This window comes from Rhinoraja longicauda, chromosome 18 (assembly GCF_053455715.1).
Source record: "Rhinoraja longicauda isolate Sanriku21f chromosome 18, sRhiLon1.1, whole genome shotgun sequence".
Classification (NCBI taxonomy): domain Eukaryota; kingdom Metazoa; phylum Chordata; class Chondrichthyes; order Rajiformes; family Arhynchobatidae; genus Rhinoraja; species Rhinoraja longicauda.
Genome location: NC_135970.1, coordinates 27,321,077 through 27,348,035, shown reverse-complemented (window position 1 = coordinate 27,348,035; position 26,959 = coordinate 27,321,077). Strand labels below are relative to the sequence as shown.

At 44.5% G+C, this 26,959-nt stretch overlaps 1 protein-coding gene across 2 annotated transcripts in view; it reads right to left on the bottom strand.

The window, feature by feature from the left end:
* Positions 1 to 26,959, bottom strand: part of sbf2 (SET binding factor 2) — a 291,683-nt gene that overhangs the window by 129,568 nt on the left and 135,156 nt on the right. For both annotated transcript variants that reach the window (XM_078415378.1, XM_078415380.1), the window contains exons 10-13: positions 19,743 to 19,820; positions 19,532 to 19,645; positions 15,185 to 15,313; positions 11,913 to 12,011 (exon numbers count right to left, since the gene is read on the bottom strand). In XM_078415378.1, the coding sequence (XP_078271504.1) occupies positions 11,913 to 12,011; positions 15,185 to 15,313; positions 19,532 to 19,645; positions 19,743 to 19,820 (420 nt within the window). The remainder of the gene's footprint in view (positions 1 to 11,912; positions 12,012 to 15,184; positions 15,314 to 19,531; positions 19,646 to 19,742; positions 19,821 to 26,959) is intronic.

Sequence of the window (26,959 nt, the reverse complement as noted above, 5' to 3'; positions counted from 1 at the left end):
GGAAGAAGGACATTGAAAAATAATTCAATAACAGAGCTTTGACTGTATTCACAGAAATAAATGCTCATCTATTTTAAATCGAGGAAAAACTATTTGTATCAGATTTCTACTGTACTTTCACATCACATCTTGCATTTTAAACTGGTGCAAATGCAGTGGGGCCAAATGAAATCAATTGATAAGATATGGTTGTGGAAAGAAATAACTTACTTTGTAATTATTTAATGATGTTCCATTTTTAAAGCCTTGAATTATATTAGTGCTTTGAATTTCGTTTAGTTTTAGCTTAGAGATACTGCATGAAAACAGGTCCTTTGGCCCACCAAGTCCATGCCGACCATCGATCCCTCGTTCACACCAGTTCTGTGTTATCCCACTTTTTCAACTACTCCTTACATACATGGGGCAAATTTACAGATTAACTAACAAACAAGCCCCTCTTTGGGATGTGGGAGAAAGTGGAGCAGCTGGAGGGAACCTCCCACAGTCACAGGGAGAATGTGCAAAATCCACACGCAAGGTCGGGATCAAACCTAGATATCTGGCGCTGTGAGGCAGTGGATCTACCAGCTGCGCCATGGAGCCACCCAAATGTTGTTTCAATATTTTAGAGGTAAGTAACAATTTTTACATTTTTTATAATTTTGTTTGCGGAGGAATTTGAATCTGCATGAGTACAAAGTACATTTACATACATGCTATTTAAGCAATAACTAAACCTGGTTATTGGTTTAGTTGGTCAGGTTTCATCAACTGTCAAGGCAATTCAAGGGGAAGAACCAGGCACTTGCATAAAAACTAGTCTTAAGGTATGCTGGGCCTCATCATTCAGCTGAGAACTGGAACAGATGACGAGCTGGATGGTTAATCAAAGATCATAGCCATTATTACTGTGCCCTCCATAATGTTTGGGACAAAGACCCATCATTTATTTATTTGCATCTGTACTCCACAAATTGATATTTGTAATAGAAAAAAAAATCACATGTGGTTAAAGTGCACATTGTCAGATTTTAATAAAGGCCGTTTTTATACATTTTGGTTTCACCATGTTGAAATTACAGCAGGGTTTATACATAGTCCCCCCATTCCAGGGCACCATAATGTTTGGGACACAGCAATGTCATGTAAATGAAAGTAGTCATGTTTAGTATTTTGTTGCATATCCTTTGAATGCAATGACTGCTTGAAGTCTGCGATTCATGGACATCACCAGTTGCTGGGTGTCTTCTCTGGTGATGCTCTGCCAGGCCTGTATTGCAGCCATCTTTAGCTTATGCTTGTTTTGGGGGGCTAGTCCCTTTAGTTTTCTCTTCAGCATATAAAAGACATGCTCAATTGGGTTCAGATCGGGTGATTGACTTGGCCACTCAAGAATTGACCATTATTTAGCTTTGAAAAACTCCTTTGTTGCTTTAGCAGTATGTTTGGGATCATTGTCTTGCTGAAGAATGAACCGCCGGCCAATGAGTTTTGAGGCATTTGTTTGAACTTGAGCAGATAGGATGTGTCTATACACTTCAGAATTCATTATGCTACTACAATCAGCAGTTGTATCATGGAAGATAAGTGAGCCAGTACCTTCAGCAGCCATACATGCCCAGGTCATAACACCCCCACCACCGTGTTTCACAGATGAGGTGGTATGCTTTGGATCTTCGGCAGTTCCTTCTCTCTCCATCACTCTGACATAAGTTAATCTTCGTCTCATCTGTCCACAAGACCTTATTCCAGAACTGTGGTTGCTCTTTTAATTACTTCTCGGCAAACTGTAACCTGGCCATCCTATTTTTCCGGCTAACCAGTGGTTTGCATCTTGCAGTGTAGCTTCTGTATTTCTGTTCATGAAGTCTTCTGCGGACAATGGTAATTGACAAATTCACACCTGACTCCTGAAGAGTGTCGGACAGGTGTTTGGGGATTTTTCTTTATTATAAAGATAATTCTTCTGTCATCGGCTGTGGAGGTCTTCCTTGGCCTGCCAATCCCTTTGCGATTAGTAAGCTCACCCGTGCTCTCTTTCTTCTTAATGATGTTCCAAACAGTTGATTTTGGTAAGCCTAAGGTTTGGCTGATGTCTCTAACAGTTTTATTCTTGTTTCTCAATCTCATAATGGCTTCTTTGACTTTCATTGGCACAACTTTGATCCTCATGTTGATAAACAGCAATAAAAGTTTCCAAAGGTGATGGTAAGACTGGAGGAAAGGCTAAATTACAGCAGTGTTTATACATAGTCCCCCCATTTCAAGGTACCATAATGTTTGGGACTCGTGGCTTCACAGGTGTTTGTAATTGCTCAAAGATTAGGTGCTGAGAGCTCTCTTATACCTGCATTATATATATATACTGGCATCCGTACATCTGTGGGAGATGATGGTGCAGCTTGGCATTGTCCTGCTTGGAGAGGGCGATTTTTCATCTGTGGTTCCATTTCCTTGTGTGACAGACTAGGCCTATCCGTGACAGGCAGATCCTTCCACAGTTTCCACAGGTGAGGTCGTCTCTGGTCGTTGTTCTGGAGGGCCCGTGGCTGCTGTCTTTGACCATATTGCGGCGTTGACGCCTGTGCTCCAGGGTCTTGAACCACATGCTGTCGTGATGTTTCATGCCCCACCTGGAGGTCCTTCCTCCACCTACCACAGTCCTCAGCAGCCAATTCCCAGTTGTCAGTGTCGATATTGAAGCTTGTCATATCCTTTTTAATTGTGTCCTTGTAGCTGAGCTTTGGTCTTCCTTTTGGTCTCCGAGCATTGGCAACCTCCCCATAAAGCACGTCTTTGGGGATGCGCCCATTGTCCATCCTGTGTATATGTCCAAGCCAGCAGAGGCGCTTCTGCTTGAGGATAGCAGGGCTGCTAGTTGGTTAGAGAGAGGACAGATTCGTTGGTGGTTTTGTCCTGCCAAGAAACCTCCTGGATGATCTATCAACATCAAGAGCGGAATACCTGCATTAAGGAGGCAATTAAACACACCTGAGCAATTATAACACCTGTGAAGCCATGTGTCCCAAACACTATGGTGCCCTGAAATGGGGGAACTATGTATAAACACAGCTGTAATTTTTACATGGTAAAACCAAAATGTATAAAAATGGCCTTTAACCACACTTTAACCACATGTGATTTTTTTTAATTACAAATCTCAAATTGTGGAATACAGAGGCAAATAAATAAATGATGGGTCCTTGTCCCAAGCATTATGGAGGGCACTGTATATAGTTTATGCCATGTTCAAAAGAGAAAAAGAAAAAGATAAAGATAAAGACAAAATAGCTAATCTTGCTATTATGGGTAAAACCACAGATAGAATGCTGGAAAGTATTTGGATAGTATTGAAATGCTTTTTAAAAAAATCAAAAACCTAATGACCAACAGCTCATGCTTGCAAATATAGCATGATACAAAGCAACAATGAAGTGTTGATTCCGTAACTGGGATAGATATAAAAAAACAAAAGCTAACAAAGTTGATAGCAAGAGCTACCATTAATAGAAACTTGCAAAATATATCACAATTAACTGAAAATAATTTAATTATGTTAGAAGAGAGGCTAATTAGGATGCCTCTCTAAAATCATACAATTGTTTCAATAAGAAAGGAACTGTGGGCAGTAAGACGAGATGTGGTTATATTTACAGTTTAATGCATACATTGTAGTGAGTCCAAACGAGCGATATTATCCAAAGACTTTATTGTCGATAAACCCCGTGACAAACGCAACGTACTTACTCTTGGACTAACACTAACTTTGCTCGCTAATCTAATCTCTAACCTGAGTTTGGCGCCAGACACTTAAATACCTCGCGCTCCCGCACCACGTGACCCGTAAACCAATCCGAGGGTTCTAGACTACCTGGCCAATCCGTATGCCCCTACATGACCCCCCCAGAACCCTCAAAACCATACCTCACGGGGGCCCGGACCTCCCGCCCGGAACGTGTACGGAGGGGGGAAACCGATACCGCCAGCGTGACAGGAGGCGGGGAGGACGCCGCCGCTGGAGGCAATGAGGGGTCACCTGGCGCGGAAGGTGCAGGTGACAGGGGGCACTTGATCGGCAACGGCGGCCCGGGCCCAACCATAGGCGGCGAGGGCCCGAGAGGTGGCAAACAGGGCGCCGCTGGTTGGACCAGTGGAGCGGCCACCGGCCGGCCCCGGCGCGGAGGCTGAGCCACCGACACGGGGAGGTCCTGGTCCAAATGGGCAGGCTTGAGCCGGGACACCGAAACGAGCTCCTGGCGATTTCCCACCTGCAAGGTGAAGGTGACAGTCCCTCTTTTCAGCACCTGGAACGGGCCCTGGTAAACAGGCCGAAGAGGGGGCGGTGGAAATCCTTCCGAAGAACGTGAACTGCTGTGCTTCCGTGACTGGAGGCCGGGACTGGAGCCAGAGAACCCACCCGTGCCCGGAGGGAGCCCAAAACTGACGTGACAGACGGTGGCAAGGCAGGAGTGTAAGGGAGAATGTCACCCGGCACCCGCAGGGGCGAACCGTAGACGAGCTCGGCCGAGGATGTGCCCAGCTCAGCCTTCGGGGCCGTACGAATGCCGAGGAGGACCCAAGGCAGCTGGTCAGCCCAATCGTGGCCGGTCCCGCAAGCACAGAGGGACGCCTTCAGCTGCCGATGGAAGCTCTCAACCATCCCGTTGGCTTGGGGATGATAGGCGGTGGTCTGCTGTAAGCGAGCACCATACAGCTGTGCCAGCGCGGCCCAGAGGGACGAGGTGAACTGGGCCCCCCGATCCGTGGTGATGATAGCCGGGACGCCGAAACGGGCCACCCAATGCAACGCCAGGGCCCGTGCATAGGAGGCCGCCGAGGTGTCCGACAATGGGAGCGCCTTCGGCCAACGCGTGAATCGATCAACCACCGTCAGCAGATGCGTATAACCCCCAGAATAGGGCAATGGACCCACCAAATCCACATGGATGTGGAAAAAACGGTCGGGGGGAACCTCGAATCTCTGGTATGGGGGCTGGACATGGCGATGAACTTTGGAGGTCTGGCACGGAATGCAGGCGCGTGCCCAGGCTGCCACCTGCTTCCGCAGGCCGTGCCAGACAAACCAGGCAGCCACCATGGCTGAAGTCGCCCTGATGGACGGGTGTGCCAAGCCAATGAATGGCCTCAAAAACCTTGCGCCGCAGGGCGGCCGGCACCACCGGGCGAGGGCGTGTAAGGGAAACATCACACCACAACTTGGTACCTGTGGGGCCACACGCCACCTGCTCCAAACGCAGTCCCGAGGCCGTGGAGGCGTACACCGCGGCAGTCCCTTCCAGGCGCTGAGCATCCGCTAGCTCCTGGAAATCCACCTGTTTACCCACCACGGCTACGGAGGGAATGGCCGGCCGGGACAGTGCATCAGCAACGGCATTAAGGCTACCCGCAATATGACGGACATCGGTGGTAAACTCCGAAATCAGGGTGAGGTGCCGCTGCTGGCGAGCCGACCACGGATCAGAAACCTTAGCAAAAGCGAATGTTAGAGGTTTGTGATCCGTGTAGGCCACAAAAGAACGGCCTTCCAAAAAATAACGGACGTGGCGGACTGCTAAATAAAGGGCCAGGAGCTCCCTATCAAATGCACTGTACTTGAGCTCCGCTCGAGAGAGCTGCCTGCTGAAAAACGCCAGGGGCTGCCAGTAACCGTCGACCTGCTGCTCCAAAACCCCACCCACCGCCACGTCTGAGGCGTCCACCGTCAGAGCCGTGGGGGCGGAGGAGCGCGGGTGTACGAGCATGGTGGCATTGGCGAGGGCCTGTTTGACCGCGACAAAAGCCGTCTCTGCAGCTGCGGACCATACCAACTCAGCGGGGTTACCCGCGAGACATTGAAAAAGGGGACGCATGACCCGAGCTACTGCAGGCACGAACCGATGATAAAAGTTCACCATGCCCACGAATTCCTGCAAGCCCTTGATGGTAGTAGGGCGAGGGAAAGAGCGGACCGCGTCCACCTTAGCTGGCAAAGGAGTGGCACTGGCCGGAGTAACCCGGTGACCCAAAAAATCCACCGCTGACAGGCCGAATTGGCATTTGTCCGGATGGAGAATCAGGCCGTGATCTTGCAGCCTCTGGAACACCGTGCGGAGGTGGACCAAGTGCTCCTGGACCGAACGGCTGGCAATCAAAATATCATCAAGGTAAATAAACACAAACGGCAACCCTCGACCCACCCGGTCCATCAGACGCTGGGATGCCTGAGCTGCATTTTTAAGGCCGAAAGGCATACGCAACCACTCAAACAACCCGAACGGAGTAATGGTAGCCGTTTTTGGAATGTCCGGCGGATGGACCGGGATCTGATGATATCCCCGCACTAAATCAATTTTTGAAAAAATTGTAGCCCCCTCCAGGCTAGCTGAGAAGTCCTGAATGTGCGGAATCGGGTAGCGATCCGGCCGCGTTGCCGCGTTGAGTCGACGGAAATCCCCACATGGTCTCCACCCCCCAGACGCTTTGGAAACCATCAAGGGGGAGGCCCACGGACTACTGGAAGGCCGAATAATTCCCAGCCTCTCTAAGTTTAGGAACTCCTCTCGAGCCATGGCCAGCTTGTCGGGTGGGAGGCGCCGTGCCCGGGCACAAACCGGCGGCCCCTCGGTCGGGATGAAATGAACAACCCCGTGCTTCTCGGAAGGTGCATCGAAACGCTGGACGAGGAGCTGCGGGAAGTCGGCCAGGACCGTATCGAACTGACCGGGAGCCGTGGTAATGGCCTGGATCGCTGGCTTGGGTGGGGCGGCGCTTGTAGGAGCCTCCGGCCCGGTACCTCGGGGCCTTACACCAGCCGAGGGTTGCAGGCCTCTCCCGCGGACGTCTGCGACCAAAGAAAACGCCCATAGGAAATCTGCACCCAAAATGGCCTGGCCCACATCCGCAACGATGAAATCCCAACGGTAGGTCCTGAACTCGAAGGACAGGGACATGGACCTTTTACCGTAAGTACGGATGGTGCTACCATTCACTGCAATGAGGGGCGGGCCCTTCCCCCCCGCCCGAACTTCGCAGTCATAGGGGGGCACAATACTCACGACCGCTCCCGTATCCACTAGAAAAATGATCCCGGTACTCTGATCTGTAGCGTAGAGGCGGCAATTACGGCCAATCGAGACTGCCTCTACATTCGATCGGCCCATGCATTTCCCGGAAACGAACACGGGGCTCTGCAGCTTCGGGCCTCACTGCCCCACCGCTGATGGAAAAAGCACCAGCCACGCCTATTCGGCCATGTTGTTCGAGCCCGCTACCAATGAACAGGCGCCGCAGCCCTTTCTTGGCGGGCCGACTGCGAAATCGCGGTCGCTGTGTCGCTCTCCCGGCCGCTCCCCCGACTGCCGCTGGGCCTCGAGACCCGGTTAACCGAGCCGTCTCGGGTGTGCCGCTCCCTAACGAGCGTGTCGGCCTTCTCGGCGAACGCTACCGGATCTTCAAAAGAGACGTCCGCCAACACCAACCTGACGTCCGCAGGTAGCTTCTCCCGAAAGGCCGCTTCGAACACCATACACGGCTGATGGTCGCCCATCAAAGTCAACATCTCGGACATCAACTCCGACGGCAGCCGCTGCCCCAGCTCCGGCAAATGGAGGAGCTTCAGAGCCCGCTGGTTCTGGCTCCAGCCGAAAGTCCGCAGCAGGAGCCTCTTGAGCCCCACGTACTGCCCCGTTTGGGGTGGACTGGTCAGGTATTGACTGACCCGCGCAGCCACCTCCGCCTGCAGACAGCTCACCAGGTGGTGGTACTTCTCCTGGTCTTCCTCCACCCTTTTAAGATGGAACTGCGATTCCGCCTGCACAAACCACAGGTGCGGCTGATGGGCCCAGAACGGCGGTAGATGAATTTCGCCCGCGCTCGCTCCCGCCTGCGACATGCTGCTCCTTCGATTCTAACGTTCGAGGTCACCAATGTAGTGAGTCCAAACGAGCGATATTATCCAGACTTTATTGTCGATAAAACCCGTGACAAACGCAACGTACTTACTCTTGGACTAACACTAACTTCGCTAACTTCGCTTGCTAATCTAATCTCTAACCTGAGTTTGGCGCCAGACACTTAAATACCTCGCGCTCCCGCACCACGTGACCCGTAAACCAATCCGAGGGTTCTAGACTACCTGGCCAATCCGTATGCCCCTACAACATAATAAAATTACTGGAGGAGTTACAGGATAATATCCTGGATATCCAAATGCTGTGGAGTTGTAAACACATGGTTGTATCGTTTCTGGAATGGAATGGCTCGAAGGGCCGAACAGCCTACTCCTGCACCTATTTTCTATGTTTCTAAGTATGGTTAGAAACTTGGCATGATAACATAAGTGCACCAACTCAGTCTTCAAAAAACAACCAGAAAGAGCTGAGGTTGGGGAGCAAGAGATGAGAACGTTTTGATATTTGCAGCAATCATCCAAAATCACCAACTATTATATAAAATAAATTCGATAACATTTTCATACTTGATTTCATACATCATACGTATTTGCTAAAGCATCTTGTATAACATTACCTTATATAGACCATGGAACAGTATAGAAGGTAGACACAAAATGTTGGAGTAACTCAGCGTGATAGGCAGCATCTCTGGAGAAAAGGAATGGGTGAGGTTTCGGGTCGAGACCCTTCTTCAGACTGAAGGGTCTCGACCCATTCCTTCTCCCCAGAGATGCTGCCTGTCCCGCTGAGTTACTCCAGCATTTTGTGTCTAACTTCGATTTAAACCAGCATCTGCAGTTCTTCCCTACACATGGAATAGTATAGCACTGGATTAGGCCTTTCATCCTGCACATTGCCATTAAACTTTCCCCTCTCAACTTATAACTATGCCCTCTAGTGTTGGACATTTCCACTCTCGGAAAAAGGTTCTGACTGTCTACCCTATCTGTGTAACTCATAATTTTATATACTTCTATCAAGTCTCCACTCAACCTCCATTGTTCCAGAGAAAACCTTTCTCTGTAGTTGAAACTCCTTAATCCAGGCAGGAATCTCGTAAATCTCCTCTGCACCTTCTCCAATGCATTAACATCTTTCCTGCAATGGAGCGAGCAGAACTGCATTCAATACTCCAAATCCAGCCTAACCAAAGACCTATAGAGCTGCTTCAAGACTTCCTGGCTCTTGCCTTCAATCCTCTTAGCAATGAAGGCAAGCATACCATATGTCTGCTTTACTACTCTATCTACCTGTGCTGCCACCTTTAGTGAGCTATGAACTTGGACTCAACATCTCTCTGCGCATCAATGCTGTTAAGGGTCTTGCCATTAACTGTATACTTTCCCCTTACATTCCACCTCCCAAAGTAAAACACCTCACACTTGCTCGGGTTAAACTCCATCTACCAATTCTCCACCCATTTCTGCAGCTGATCGATATCCCGTGGTGTCTTCTGACAGCCTTCCTCACTGTCTGCAACTCCTCTAATTTTGGTGTTGTCAACAAACTTACTCACCACCCCATCTACATTTAGGTCTAGGTCATTTATATAAATCATAAACAGCAGAGGTCCCAGCACTGATCCCTGCCGAACACCTCTGGTCACAAACCTCCAGCCAGAATATCTACCTTCCACCACAATTCTCTGGCTTCAATTAATAAGTCAGCCTACCACGAGGGACCTTATCAAAAGCCTTACTAAAATCCATGCATACAACCTCCACCACCCTAACTTCATCAATCTTCTTTGTCCACTCTTCAAAAAACTCAATCAAGTTAGTGATACATGACTGTGCTGGCTATCCCTAATTAGCCCATTGTCTTCCAAATGGGAGTAAACCCTAACTCGAAGAATTCTCTCCAATAGTTTCCCTACCACTGATGTGAGGCTCACCGGCCGGCCTATAGTTTTGTGTAAAAACTCAAGAGATTCTTTTTAACCAAATGATAAACAGTAGAGCCAAAACTATTGAGGGCGGCACGGTAGCGCAGCGGTAGAGTTGCTGCTTTACAGCGAATGCAGCGCCGGAGACTCAGGTTCGATCATGACTACGGGTGCTGCACTGTAAGGAGTTTGTACGTTCTCCCCGTGACCTGCGTGGGTTTTCTCCGAGATCTTCGGTTTCCTCCCACACTCCAAAGACGTACAGGTATGCAGGTTAATTGGCTGGGTAAATGTAAAAAAAATTGTCCCTAGTGAGTGTAGGATAGTGTTAATGTGCGGGGATCGCTGGGCGGCACGGACTTGGAGGGCCGAAAAGGCCTGTTTCCGGCTGTATATATATGATATGATATGATATGATATGGGTTTTTTTTGATATTGGTGCAAAAATCTACTATAGTTGTTTATTATAAGAAGGGGAAATATGTTATGTGTTCATAATTAGTTTCATTTCTGTGTTACCCATTCATTCATCTAACTGCGTGATACTATAAATTGGATAATATGAACCAATAGTTTTTAATAGAGTATATTAAAGAATTTAAGATGGCTTGAACAATGGGGCACTTTGGCTTTGGCCAAATATGGGAGTACCATCAGTATAAGAACTGCAATAGTTCAAGAAGCCAGCATCTATGCTATATTTTCATGGGCCTTGTTTAAGGTTTGCTTGTGCCTTTTGATTAAAAAATATATATAAACTGAGCTGAGTATGTGGGTTGCGCCCATGAAAAATCTGCCAAATCTTCTCTGCCAATGCCAAACAGCTTATTCTGCCATTGACTCTTGTTCGGTGTTTGGTGGATTGGATGATTGAAGTCTGAAGAAACAAGACATATTGGCAATTTAACAATTTATTCATTTAATAAACAGGAGCCTCAGTAGCGTGTGGAAGAACCATACACAGCCACAACAGCCTGGCACCTCCTCCTCATGCTGGTCACCAGCCTGGTCACACACTGTTGTGGGATGGCATCCCATTCTTCAACCAGCATTTGTCGCAAGTCAGCCAACGTGGTTGTGTTGGTCACTCTGGCACGAACAGCACGCCCAAGCTGATCCCACAAGTGTTCAATGGGGTTGAGGTCAGGACTGCTGGCAGGCCATTCCATCCTCTCCACTCCCAAATTCTGGAGTTAGTCCCTGAGAAACCCTGCTCTGTGGGGGCGAGCATTGTCATCTTGGAGGATAGAGTTCGGTCCCAGACTGTGGAGATATGGGATTGCCACTGGTTGCAGAATCTCATCTCGATATCTCTCTGCATTGAGATTGCCTCCAATGATGACAAGCCTCGTTTTTCCAGTGAGGGAGATGCCGCCCCACACCATCACACTGCCTCCACCAAAAGATGTTACTCTATCGGTGCAGCAATCAGCATAGCGTTCTCCGCGTCTTCTCCACACTTTGACCCTATGATCCAACTGCCGTAGGCAGAATCTGGACTCATCGCTGAACATAACGTTCCTCCACATGTTCAGGTTCCAGTGCACGTGTTGCCGACACCAGCGCAAACGGGCCTGACGGTGAAGGGCAGTCATGGCAGGCCTCCTGGCAGCCCTATGAGACCGGAGATCAGGCACCTGATTGTCAGCACCTGGGGGTACCAGAAGCTCAAAACAAGAGTCAATAGCAACAGCAGAATAAGCTGTTTGGCATTGGCACAGAAGATTTGGCAAATTTTTCATGGGCGCAACCCATATACTCAGCTCTGCTGCTCATCCCACAAATGCATGTTCCTTACAAATGTGGCACCATTTAAAAGGGAAATAAACAGGCTTTCCAACGGTATAAGATTTATTGCCAAGAAGCATTGTTACAACAGAAATAATCTACCAAACACAAATTTCCTTACTTTTTGTGCTATGTTTATATTCATTCTGGTAATGCTTATCCTGTACTAAATGTCCAACTAACTTATGCTCACTATTGTGATAAAATGAAGCTACAGTAATGTTTTAAGATTTGGTGCATTTCTCATGGTCAACCACTATATCAGTCACTTTAAAATTGAAAGTAATTTCAATAGGGAAACTTACATTCTTGTACAGCTGTTCGGCAAGCTCTCGTATGTGCTTTAGCATTTTTGGTGGAATTCCCTCTTCACTTTTGATTCTTTCCACATCAAAAGCAACTAACTATAAAAAGTGAATAAAAACTGTAAAAACAATCTGCTTTGCACAACAAGAAATTCTGCTAATTATTACATGTATTTTAAGCACTAAAATGCATCTCTGCACAATTTCTAACATACTTCACACGCTCCACGTAGACAGCAGGAACTGCAGATGCTAGTATACAAAGCAAGACAAAGTGCTCGAGTAACTAAGCAGGTCAGACAACATCTCTGGAGAACATGGATTGGCAATGATTTGGGTCAGGCTGATTGTGTTTGGGGTGGGGGGGGAGACACAAGTTGGTTGAGAGGTAGGACACGACAAAACCCGATCCAGGCACTTTTTTGAAACTCTGTTAAGTCTCAGCATGGATGAATGTTTGATATTTATACCATTTTAACAGTTGAATGCTGACAGTACCAATTGGAATACCTCCAATTCTAGTAAAAATCTTTTATGCTAGTTACCTCAATCTAAAAAGGATTAAGCCCCTGTAGAGATCCTACATTGAATTATCATGAATATTACTAACATTCTGAGGATGTAGTTGTTTGGAAAGGATTTTTTTAAAAGAGGGCCCGCACTTAAAATAAACTTTCAAAATACTCTCTATTGCAAACCTTTCCTTCAGACTGGAAAACATGCACACTGCGCTGATATTTAAGAAAGGCAAGAGAGGGGGAAAAAAGGGAATAATGGGTCAGCTGTCAGATACACTTCAAAACTACAACTAAAGGTAGTGAACCAACACTTTGGGTTTTAGTTGCACAGAGAAAGCCAGCATGAATTAATAAAGGGCAGATCATAAATGACTGAATTTTACTGCATTTTTTCAAAGCGACAGAAGTAATGGATAGGGTGTGTTATGTACATGGACTTCCATACTGCATTCGATAAATTCCTATGCTACAGATTTGGCTTGGTAAATGGCTGCTTGGCAAGATGCAGAGCCACTGAGCAGATATTCACATTAACAGAAAGTGGGTGTTTTGTTGGTAATGCAAGTTTTTATAATATTCATTCATGAGAGAGTTGAGGAAATAGAACATCTCATCAAAATTTACCAAATACAGAAAAGCAAGAAGTAGAATTAGCAGTACAGATGAAAATGATATTTTACAAAAACGTACTAAAAGATTAACTGAATGGGCAAAATGCTACCTGGGCTTTAAGGGTGATAATATGAGATTGCACAAACTCATGATGTATTCACTGGAATATCTCGAGGGTAATCTTAACAAAGCTTGTTAAGATTGCCCTCGGGTGGCGCCGGCAATGGCTGCCTCGCCAACAGTCTGTCTGTCCTTTCGTCTGTTTTGTTATTTGAAGTATGTGATGAAGAGTATGTTTTAGTGTTCTCTGGTTTGTTTTATGTGGGGGAGTGGGTCAGGGGAAACTTTTTTTTCCAATCTCTTACCTTGCCGGAGATGTGATTTTTTTTTTGGATTATATCTCTGGTCGCTCTGCAGCCTAACATCATGGAGCTGGCGGCCTTGCTCGAGACTGACTTTGAGCCCCACAGCGGGGCTGTGGACTTACCATTGGATCCTGCGATCCGTTGATCAACGCTCCAACCGTGGCCTGCGAATTTCAACATCGAGGAGCTCGCAGTCTCGGGTAGAGACTGATGTGGGGAAGCTCCAAGCCGCAGGTGGTTCGACCAGCCCCGACCCGGGGTCCGATCGCCCGGCGCGGAGTATGATGACTGTATGCCAATCTGAATTTCACTGTACCTTAATTGGTACATGTGGCAATAAACAAACCTTGAACCTTGAGTTCTAAGGGTATAGAAGGCCAAACATGTACAGCTTCTTCAATGCTGTAAAGCTAACCTCACTGATTCCTGGAATCTCTAGCCCACAACAGTTCAAAGTGGAGATGGCGAAGGAGCATCTAGGATGGCACCGAGGCCTCAAGGTCATGCACGGGGAGCACACAGAAACCCTTGCTAAGTGGAGGAAGGTGCTCACCAACTCACTAACCATCTGCCCATCCCATCGGGCACCTCTTACCCCATCCATAGGGTGTCTACACTTCTCACATGAGCTCATTAACCACCTCAGAATGCACAACATCAGAGTGGAAGCAAGTCATCCTGTGGTACTGCTTGAGAAGATGAATGCTAGCCTTGGAGGGTACGCCACATAGTGTCATTGCATCTACTAGAATGTCAAAGCATGAAGTTAATCTGACTAAAGTTTAAGATTTTATGGGCAAGTGTCAGAGTAAATGGAGATAGCTGTATACTGAAGTGTCGAGGATTAGAAAACTGACTGAAAATCAGAGCAATCCCTTTAGAAGTAAAATTGGAAAAGATGGCAATTTGGAAAATTCCTACAGATGGCAACTGATAATGGATTTAAAATAACTAAGCAGAAATTAAGACTTGTAACTTTATCAATGTTAACTCTCCTAGGATGGCTGAGGGTCAGTGCAATGTCAGGGACAGGAACTGCCTGGAGTTATAAATTAGGTGTAGAAACATCGTAATTATGTTTCACACAGAACTAAGTAAAAACATGACAGCTCCCAGAAAATTACATGCAAGTAATGATTGAACAAAAAGAAGCTGCACATTTAGGGAAGGGTAACTTTATAAATTTAAGTAAAGGATGAATATATTTTGGGGCATAAGATATCAAGAGAGGGACGCGTGCTCATGCTCAAAATGCTTCCTGTTCAGAGATCTGTCTGGAATCATTCTAAAATGTTTTAAACTGAGTGGCTGATGAATTAGTTGGCATTAGTAATGAAAATATGAACAGTATTGGTGTCTGGCAACAGTCCCCTGTTGCTCCCTAGAATAACATTGTGGTTTACAGTTTGATAAGCTTAATCTCAGCCAAGGTGCACTGCGGATCTTGGTTTCAGATTTGGCTGCAGTGAACACAGCTTCTTCAAATCTGCATGACAACACCATAGCCTCCTGAGATAACTATCTTGTTAAAGGTCTCCAAATGCATGTCTGCTTTAATACATCCTGCAGGATGGGTGGATGATTCCAGGACTCTCTGGCTCTCCTCGTGCACTTACCAATTAACATGTAGTTTATCTTACTCCAAAGAAATTATTTAAATTGATAGCTGAAAATATTGGCACCACCAATTCATATCCGTAACATGTAAAAATTCTAGAACTACAATTATTGAAATATTAAAAGAGAATAAAATAAAGGAATGGTTCACATTTCTTACATCATCAAACAAATCACAAGATCTGTAGGGAGGACCCCTTTCTGACACAAATCCTGCGAATGCCATTCCATCAAGAACCTTTGTCAGGAAGTCATTTTCAACCAATCCACGTTGACCCAGGAAGGCTGCCTGCAATATGACCAAATATTTCCAAATAAATAACAATAGATTTGCTCGTTACTCAGCATCACATTTTATTAAGCAATGTGAGCATCAACTTGAAAAAATATCTGACAAGCACTTTTGAGTGAATGATATCAATCGAATGTTCTTTCCAATATAATACCATTTAGTTTAGTTTAGTTTAGATACAGCACGGAAACTGGCCCTTCAGCCCACCGAGTCCACGCTGACCAGCGATCCTCATACAAACACTAGGGACAATTAGCAATTTTAAAGAGGCCAACAAACCTGTACGTCTTTGGAGTCAAGTCAAGTCAAGTCAATTTTATTTGTATAGCACATTTAAAAACAACCCACGTTGACCAAAGTGCTGTACATTTGATTAGGTTCCAATAGAAAAAAAAATGAAAACATACAGTAGCAAACAGTTCACAGCGCCTCCTCAATGAGCCTCAAACGCTAGGGAGTAGAAATATGTTTTGAGCCTGGACTTAAAGGAGTCGATGGAGGGGGCAGTTCTGATGGGGAGAGGGATGCTGTTCCACAGTCTAGGAGCTGCAACCGCAAAAGCGCGGTCACCCCTGAGTTTAAGCCTAGACCGCGGGATAGTGAATAGCCCCAAGTCGGCCGATCTGAGGGACCTGGAGTTAGAGAGGGGGGTTAGAAGATTTTTGATGTAGGGGGGGGGGGAGTGTCCATTTAGGGCTTTATACGTGAATAGGAGGAGCTTGAAGTTGATATCACGTGGCGGCGCCTAACGGCAGCGGCTGACTAGCAGTCTGTCCGTCTTTTTTTTTGTTGAGTGTCGGTGTTGGGATGATTTTTATATATTTTTTTTTGGTTGTGTATGTGTGGGAGGGGGTGGTGGTGTGTGGGGGGTGGGTGTGGGTGGGTGGGTGTGGGGAACTTTTCTCTTCCTCACGGCGCGGGGTGCGGCTCGGCTGCGGGGCCTAACATCCCCCGGTGCGGCTCGGCCGCTGGACTTACATCGCCCGGTGCAGCTCGGCTGCGGGGCTTAACACCGCCCGGTGCAACTCGGCTGCGGGACTTTACTTTACATCGCCCGGTGCAGCTCGGCTGCGGGGCTTAACACCGCCCGTTGCAGCTCGGCTGCGGGGCTTAACACCGCCCGGTGCAACTCGGCTGCGGGACTTTACTTTACACCGCCCGGTGCAGCTCGGCTGCGGGGCTTAACACCGCCCGGTGCAACTCGGCTGCGGGACTTAACACCGCTCGGTGCGGCTCGGCTGCGGGACTTTTCACCGCTGGTGCGGCTCGGCTGCGGGACTTAACACCGCCCGGCGCGGCTCGGCTGCGGGACTTTTCACCGCTGGTGCGGCTCGGCTGCGGGACTTAGCTGCGCAAGGCTTGGTCGCGGGCCTTTCATCGCCCGGTTCGGCCGCGAGACGTTTCAGCGCCCGGTGCGGGGACTGTGCGGGTCGGTCGGGGACGAGCTGTCTGTCCGTGGGCGTGGGGAAGAGAGGGGAAGTTTTGTTGCCTCCATCACAGTGAGGGGGTGTTTGGAGTCACTGTGATGGACGTTTGTGTTGGGGTTATGTGTCTTGTGTTCTTTTTTTTTTCTATGACTGCTATGTAGTTTCGTTCGGTACTTCGGTACCGAACGACAAATAAAGCTCTGTTATACCTGTTATTCTGTACCGTGTGGGAGGAAACCGGAGCCCCCCCGGAGAAAGCCCTCGCGTTCGTGGGGAGAACATTCAAACTCCGTACAGATAGCACCCCTAGTCAGGATCGAATCCGGATCTCTGGTGCTATGACGCCACTGTGCCCCACCCCACCCCCCCACATATTGTGGAAACTTTTTTTAAAACACAAAAAATGCATATAATAAGCGACTGTGGTAATTTCTCCTCAGCAGAAGCTTAGTTGTTATTTTTCTACTGTTAATGTGCACATTTAATTACTTGACTCATATTTTAATCCAAGACTGCAGGATTAAATTGTGCAGGTACCTCCATCTTCGTGACTCTGAACATTTGATAAGGGTTTATTCACAATGAAGAAAACAATGTTAAGATTTGAAATGTTAAAAAACTAAGTGCCTAAAAGAAAGGAAACATATAGAATAAGGTCTAAAAATTATTTATGTAAAATGATTTATCCACTTTCTGATTTATGAACTTTCATTGTGCTTCTGACTTCTTCCCCTTCATAGATATTTCACTAAAAAGCCACCAGTGATCCAATTCCATTATTTCCCATGCTAGAAATGCCAGTATATCATATTTCAGGGTTGTTATATGCTGCCAAGATATGGCAATATCACCAATGTACCTTGTAAATTTACCAAGTGGGCATTTGATCACTTAATTTGAAGTTTACCATGCCTGCAGATTTTTTTGTAACCACCCCATGACTGTCACGTGCTAGCAATCTTTAAAACACGCCTCATGATGATGGGCAGCAGACATTTACAAATGGAAGCTGTTATGACTGCACTGTATGTTGAAAACATTGCATTACTGCAATGGTCATGCTCACCGTATTGATCTGTTAAGATCTGGTTTAACAACTGTATGCTCTCCCGCATTATTCCAGAATACCAGCAAAAAATTTGATTTATAATTGAATCATTGAGTGAACACAATTTAGAAAGGATGTTGTTAAATATATAGCTATCACCGGATATAGCAATAATGGTCATCATAAAACAAATTGGGACAAAAAGAAAATAAAGCACATACAAAAGAACATAAAACAAATGAAATCATAGTCTTTCAATATTGACCTCTTTGACATAATTCCTCACAATATGATCCCTTAAGAGATCTACACTAGGATTTCTTTCATACATCAGCCCCAAATATTAACAACAAAATTCTAGTTTCAATGTATTGATTCTGCAATGTTCCTCAAAGTTTTAACAGACCATGTAAATCATTGATCCAGGACGAGAGGTGTGATCCTCCATGACATACTTTCAAATATCATAGCTAAGTTGAATTAATAAGTTAATTATGCCCTACTTCTTGAAAATGGATCGACAAAATTTTCTCCAATGCTCAGGTTTGGTCAGACACCCAACTCCTCAATTGCTGCACACTGTCTTGGCACATCTTCCTGGACCAGCCTACATGATTGTTTCTTACCGATCAGATCCATCTCCCACCCGTATCTCAATTACACAAAAACGATTAAACTAAGAACCAAGGAATAGCTTCAGTGCATTAAACAAAAATTGCACTAAATTGAAAATTAATAGATACAATTATTCAGAAATGTTCCTACAATTATTGGCCAAATATTTTCAACGTGATATGATAAAGCCCCCCCCCCCCCCACGGTAGACTGATCCAAAAGATTAAAATGCACGGGTTTCAAAGTAAAATTGTTGTATAGATTTACAACTGTTATTCAGGCTGGATGTCTGTGACCATTGGAGTTCCGCAGGGATCTGTGCTGAGACCCGTTGTTTTCTGATATATATAAATGACTTGGACATAAATGTAGGCTGGTTGGTTAGTAAGTTCGTTAGTAAGTTAGCAAGTGGTGCAGCTGGTAGAGCTACTGCCTCACCGCGCCAGAGACTCGGGTTTGATCCTGACCTTGGGTGCTGTTTGGGTGGAGTTTGCATGTTCTTCCTGTGACCACGTGGGTTTCCTCCAGATGATCCAGTTTTCTTCCACATGCCAAAGATGTACGGGTTTATAGGTTAATTGACCTCTGTAAATTGCCCTTAGTGTGTGGGATTGGATGAGAAGATAATTCAAACCATGTTTTGTCTTGTTTTTTGCCTCTGACAAGAAAACGCTGTACATGGAGCTTGGGTTGTCTGTAATTTACTGATTAGCCTGTGCATAAACCCTGTTTTGACCCTGAAGGGGTGCTTCAACTGGTACCTCAGAAATGAAGAACACTCCAGTTACATTATTTCTTAAATTTTCTAGTCTAAAGCAGGGTGAGGATTTCAACCACTCATACACATTGGTGTCAAACTTCTCCAATTAAGTTACATCTGTCAGAAAAAGAACCTCGGCCTCGTCTCTCAGAGCTGTAAAATACTATAACCAAAAACCAAGAGATTAAAGCATTACTGTTTTTGCATACAAATTGAACAATCAGATGTCATGATGAAGATCAGCAATCTGATGTCTTACCACACAACCATCCACATCTGAAATTATGTTAGAATTACATGACTATAAATCCCTCAGACAATGCTACATAACTTCAGGGCCCATTCAATAATGATTTGTTACTAACCTTGTGGAAGTGTATCACGGGTTCAATGTGAATTCGAATTAGTTGCAAACATGACCGATACCCCTGAAAGAGCTGTGCAAACAATCTAAGGAATACTGCCCTAATTTCCTTATCCTAGAGAGGAAAATAATAACAGTTAGAAGTGTATTAAATACATTAATTCTATAAAGTTCATTCATAGCAATAGAAAATTGTTGAAACAATCACTCACCAACATTCGGAGATTAGGCAGAGCAGTACGAACAGGAGGGAAAGCATAATCAGCTACCTCCAGATCTGGATGAATAACCTAAAACATATTAATAATTTCACTTGAAAAGTTCACCCCATTATTAAGTAATTCTTCAACCAGCATGGAATTTAATGCTATTAAATTAAGTAAGTTCTAGCTCAAATAATTCTGCTTTGGTGCTATCACAGCATGACAAAAGAATGATGATTTGCAACCTGGATTATGAGAGTGTCTCATTCTTTAATAACTGCTCACTGAAGAACAAAGAATTTGATCATGCAAAATTTAAAATAAATAAACAGCAATAGCGTTGGATCAAAAGACATGATTAAATCCATGATTATAAATGGATTATGGATATTTAACAAAAAAAAAGTGACCATTGCTTGAACTGCAAAAGGACTAAATGGACACAAAAGGTACAGTGCATCTTCTTAATAACTGTGATAATACAAGATATTTGACTTTGGAATATAGCAAGTGTAAGATATACAGTGCCCTCCATAATGTTTGGGACAAAGACCCATGATTTATTTATTTGCCCCTGTACTCCAGAATTTGAGATTTGTAATAGAAAAAAATCACATGTGATTAAAGTGCACACTGTCAGATTTTAATAAAGGCCATTTTTATACATTTTGGCTTCACCATGTAGAAATTACAGTAGTGTTTATACATGGTCCCCCCATTTCAGGGCACTATAATGTTTGGGACACAGCAATGTCATGAAAATTAAAGTAGTCATGTTTAGTATTTTGTTACATATCCTTTGCATGCAATGACTGCTTGAAGTCTGCGATTCATGGACATCACCAGTTGCTGGGTGTCTTCTCTGGTGATGCTCTGCCAGGCCTGTATTGCAGCCATCTTTAGCTTATGCTTGTTTTGGAGGGCTAGTCCCCTTCAGTTTTCTCTTCAGCATATAAAAGGCATGCTCAATTGGGTTGAGATCAGGTTGATTGACTTGGCCACTCAAGAATTGACCATTATTTAGCTTTGAAAAACTCCTTTGATGCTTTAACAATATGTTTGGGATCATTGTCTTGCTGTAGAATGAACCGCCGGCCAATGAGTTTTGAGGTATTTGTTTGAACTTAAGATAGGATGTGTCTATACACTTCAGAATTCATTATGCCACTACCATCAGCAGTTGTATCATCAATGAAGATAAGTAAGCCAGTACCTTCAGCAGCCATACATGCCCATGCCATAACACCCCCATCACCGTGTTTCACAGATGAGGTGGTATGCTTTGGATCTTGGGCTGTTTCGTCTCTCCTCCATACTTTGCTCTTGCCATCACTCTGATATAAGTTAATCTTCGTTTCATCTGTCCACAAGACCTTTTTCCAGAACTGTGGTTGCTCTTTTAAGTACTTCTTGACAGACTGTTACCTGGTCATCCTATTTTTGCAGCTAACCAGTTGTTTGCATCTTGCAGTGTAGCCTCTGTATTTCTGTTCATGAAGTCTTCTGCGGACAGTGGTCATTGACAAATCCACACCTGACTCCTGAAGAGTGTTTCTGATCTGTCAGACAGGTGTTTGGGGATTCTTTATTATAGAGAGAATTCTTCTGTCATCAGCTGTGGAGGTCTTCCTTGGCCTGCCAGTCCCTTTGCGATTAGTAAGCTCACAAGTGCTCTCTTTCTTCATAATGATGTTCCAAACAGTTGATTTTGGTAAGCCTAAGGTTTGGCTGTTGTCTCTAACAGTTTTATTCGTGTTTCTCAGTCTCATAATGGCTTATTTAACTTTCATTGGCACTACTTTGGTCCACATGTTGATAAACAGCAATAAAAGCTTCCAAAGGTGATGGAAAGACTGGAGGAAAGACTGGGTGCTGAGAGCTCTCTTATACCTGTATTAAGGAGGCATTTAAACACAACTGAGCAATTACAAACTCCTGTGAAGCCATGTGTCCCAAACATTATGGTGCCCTGAAATGTGGGGGACTATGTATAAACACAGCTGTAATGTCTACCTGATGAAACCAAAATGCATAAAAATACCCTTTAATAAAATCTGACAATGTGCACGTTAACCACATGTGATTTTTTCTATCACAAATCTCAAATTGTGGAGTGCAGAGGCAAATAAATAAATGATGGGTCTTTGTCCCAAACATTATAGAGGGCACTGTAACAAAGGGCCTTGAAAAATACAGATATTTTCAATGTACCCCAAATGACAAAAAGTCCAACAAAGAGATGGGAAAAGAAACCAAGCAGGGGAATAATTAAAGGTCACCAAAGGTTTGGTTAGATAAAAATGTTTTGCTGAGTTTTTGAGAAGGGCAACAGTGAAATCCTATAAACAAACCGCTAAGACTAGCCCAAAGCTGTAGGTGGTTGCAAAGACCATTTAATTGATTTGATTCATGAGCAAGGATGACGATTTCTGAATTTATTCCTAACCTTAAGACATCTTATTTGACCTCAAGATATCTTCATTGAGTAGGTCCCAAGATGGGGCTATTAAGCCAACTTAGGTGATACCCCTTTAAATAATTTACTCATCACCACTCCCCTGGGCTACACATACCCCAATGCTTGGTGATTCATATTCAACCTGACCATAGATACACCAATTTTCCCAAGTCCTGCGTCAACCCACCAATCTCCTAATCAGAACTCAATCCTAAAACTGAGTGGGAAGTGATAGGATCCCCTTTCAGGCACATACAATCAACTCCAAACAGTGCAAACATTTGGGCTTTGGGCACATAAATTTACACATGCTTGACCCACTATCAAAACATTCATTTAGCATCTAATGTACTGTGGCAACGGCCGAGTAAATGGGTGTAAGATAAAATGGTTAGATGTTGTTGGGAGATTTACAAGGACAAATTAGGCATGGCAGCCAAATGGTCATGGCACGAGGAATTCTCAGAGGAAATAAATTCTAATCAAATCAGGCTATGGAGATTTGATCCATTATTACTAAAACCAGAAAATTCTGTTTCTCCCCCACAGTATTTTGGCCTTGTTTAGTTTAGTTTATTGTCACGTGGACCAAGCTATAGTGAAAACCTTTTTATTTCGTGCTATCCAGTCAGCGGAAAGACTGCACATGATTACAATCAAGCTGTCCACGGTGGACAGATACATAAAAACGGGAATAATGTTTAGTAGAAGATAAAATCCAATTAAAGATAGTCCAAAGGTTTCTAATGAGGTAGCTCAGGACGGCTCTCTAGCTGGTGATAGAATGGTTCAGTTGCTTGATAACAGCTAGGAAGAGACTGTCCCTGAAACTGGAGGTATACGTTTTCACACTTCTGTACCTTTTGCCAGATAGGAGACGAGGAAGTCCTTGATTATACTAGTAGCCTTGCCATGGCAGCATGAAGTGTAGGTGAGATTGGTTTGCGTGATGGTCTGAGCTGCATCCACAATTCTTTGCAATTTCTTGTGATCTTGGATCATGCTGTGGTGCATTCCTAAAAAAATCCTTTCTACGGTGCATCTGTAGAAGTTGGTAGGAGTTTTTGGGGACTTGCTTCCTAAGCCTTCTAAGAAAGTAAAGGCATTGGTGTGCCTTCTTGGCCATTGCTTCAAAACAACTAGTCCAGGACAGGTTGCTGGTGCTATTTAGTCCTAGAAACATGAAGCTTTCGACCCTCTCTACGTTGGTGCCATCAATGTGTGTACTGCTTCACTTCCTGAAGTCGATCACTATCTCCTTTGTCTTGCTGACATTGAAAGGTAGAACGGTCGTTGTCTTGACACCAGGTTACGAGGTTCTCAATCTGATTCCTGTACTTTGTCTCGTCGTTGTTAGACATCCTCCCCACTACAGTGGAGTCGTCCGCGAATTTGTAAATAGAGTTCGATTTGTATTTGGCTGCGCAGTGTAAGTTGAGGAAAGAAGGAGGCTGCGAACGGATCCTTGCGGAGCACCAGTGCTAAGGATTGTCATAGAGGATAATTTTTCACCTATCCTCACTGATTGTGACTCTGTTGTTCATGAAGTCAAGGATCCATTTGCAGAGATGAGTACCGACTCCAGATTCCATGAGTTTGGAGATGAGCTTGGATGGGATAATGGTATTGAAGCAGAGCTGTACTCCATGAATAGAGTCTGATGGATTTTGTTCAGTACAATTTTAAACCAGACGCACAGATAGATAGGCCCAGATTTTGCCAATGAGACCTACCACAGTTATCAGTCAGACGCCCCAGGTCCATGCATTTAGCTTAGTTTGGAAATACTAATCTAAAGTTGCTTCCTTATGCGATAAAAAGGCTCAGGTGGATGGACAAAAAAAGTCCTGCACACTAAACTTATGAAAATAATCTTTTGACAACTATTAAAGTCATGCCCTTAGCTTTGCTGACTGTGAGAGCTGTCAACAGTTTGAAATGTATCTGATTAATTCAAAAACTCTGAAAAAAACATATTTTAATTACATTTTAAAAATAATCAAAAAAAGTCACTTGGGTAAGAAACATTACTGCAAACACAAATAAGTTAAAAGAAATCTAACTTTCCCTTATTCCTATCTGTCTGCTAGGAGCTTTAGAATCACTTCCAATTCAAAGATTCTGGGGGAGTGGAGGTGTCTAATTTGGTTCATGATCTATGATCAGATTTACCAAAAGCAGAGTACAGCAATGGAGTATACTGAAAGATTCACTGGCAAGATGTTTGAGCAAATTCAAGATTTCTACATTTACTTATGCAATTAATACCAACTGTCTGCCATGAACTGCAGGTAATTATCAATTTGACAATGGCCAAAGGCTCTTAATCCCCATTTTCCCATCACGTGCAGCGAGAGAGAACAGTATATAGATTCTTTGTAACAAACTACAAATTGACTTTAACACATTCTTTGTGGACAGACATTAAAATTAGACTACTGGGATTCAAATACCAAAGGCAACTGGATTGAGCTAAATTAAACTTGGAGAAACAAACAAAAGGTGCGAGAACATGGTCAAAGATCACGAATGGTGATTTTTCTTTGCAAGAGGTGTGTGTCAGCTGCTACTGATATTGACTATCATTGGACAGATGATAGGTACTTGTGTAGTTAACAGCAAGAGAACATCCAGAGTCCAGATGGTGTATGCAATGAAGCAGGTGTTTCGAGCGTGGGAGTAGATTTGGAAATTCCTGGGAATTCAATCAGGAGATTGAAGCAGTCATATTAAATGATTTGTAAACAGACAAAAGCTGAGAAAATAGTTTAGAATGAGCTGGGAAAGAGTGAAATGAGAAAAGAGAGATGTAAAGCAAAAAAAAAGACGTCCTCGTACAAAATCTGTTGGGAAAACAATAGAGATAACCATATAACAACTACAGCACGGAAACAGGCCCGTTCGGCCCTACCAGTCCACGCCGACCACTCTCCCTGACCTAGTCTCATCGACCTGCACTGAGACCATAACCCTCTAATCCCCTCTTATCCATATACCTATCCAATTTACTCTTAAATAATAAAATCGAGCCTGCCTCCACCACTTCCACCGGAAGCCCATTCCATACAGCCACCACCCTCTGAGTAAAGAAGTTACCCCTCATGTTACCCCTAAACTTTTGTCCCTCAATTCTGAAGCTATGTCCCCTTGTTGGAATCTTCCCCACTCTCAAAGGGAAAAGCCTACCCACGTCAACTCTGTCCGTCCCTCTCAAAATTTTAAAAACCTCTATCAAGTCCCCCCTCAACCTTCTACGCTCCAAAGAATAAAGACCCAACCTGTTCAACCTCTCTCTGTAGCTTAAGTGCTGAAACCCAGGCAACATTCTAGTAAATCTCCTCTGTACCCTCTCCATTTTGTCGACATCCTTCCTATAATTTGGCGACCAGAACTGCACACCATACTCCAGATTCGGCCTCACCAATGCCCTATACAATTTTAACATTACATCCCAACTTCTATACTCGATGCTCTGATTTATAAAGGCAAGCATACCAAACGCCTTCTTCACCACCCTATCCACATGAGATTCCACCTTCAGGGAACAATGCACAGTTATTCCCAGATCCCTCTGTTCCACTGCATTCCTCAATTCCCTGCCATTTACCCTGTACGTCCTATTTTGATTTGTCCTACCAAAATGCAGCACCTCACACTTATCAGCATTAAACTCCATCTGCCATCTTTCAGCCCACCCTTCCAAATGGCCCAAGTCTCTCTGTAGACTTTGAAACTCTACTTCTTATTAACTACACCACCTATCTTAGTATCATCTGCATATTTACTAATCCAATTTGCCACACCATCATCCAGATCATTAATGTAAATGACAAACAACAGTGGACCCAACACAGATCCTTGGGGTACTCCACTAGACACTGGCCTCCAACCTGACATACAATTGTCAACCATTACCCTCTGGTATCTCCCATTCAGCCATTGTTGAATCCATCTTGCAACCTCACTATTAATACCCAACGATTTAACCTTCTTAATCAACCTTCCATGTGGAACCTTGTCAAATGCCTTACTGAAGTCCATATAGACAACATCCACAGCCTTGCCCTTATCAATTTCCCTGGTAACCTCTTCAAAAAATTCAAGAAGATTAGTCAAACATGACCTTCCAGGCACAAATCCATGTTTACTGTTTCTAATCAGGTCTTGTTTATCCAAATAATTATATATATTATCCCTAAGTATCTTTTCCATTAATTTTCCCACCACAGACGTCAAACTAACAGGCCTATAATTGCTAGGTTTACTTTTAGAACCTTTTTAAAACAAAGGCACAACATGCGCAATGTGCCAATCTTCCGGCACCATCCCCGTTTCTAATGACGTTTGAAATATTTCCGACATAGCCCCTGCTATTTCTGCACTAACTTCCCTCAATGTCCTAGGGAATATCCTATCAGGACCTGGAGACTTATCCACTTTTATATTTTTCAAAAGTGTCCATACCTCCTCTTCTTTAATCCTCATAATTTCCATCACTACTCTACTTGTTTCGCTTACCTCACATAATTCAATATCCTTCTCCTCGGTGAATACCGAAGAAAATAAATTGTTTAATATCTCCCCCATTTCTTCCGGCTCAGCACATAGCTGTCCACTCTGACTCTCTAATGGACCAATTTTATCCCTCGCTATCCTTTTGCTATTGACATATCTGTAGAACCCCTTGGGGTTTACTTTTACATTACTTGCCAAAGCAGCCTCATATCTTTTTTTCGCTTTTCTAATTTCCTTCTTAAGATTCCTTTTA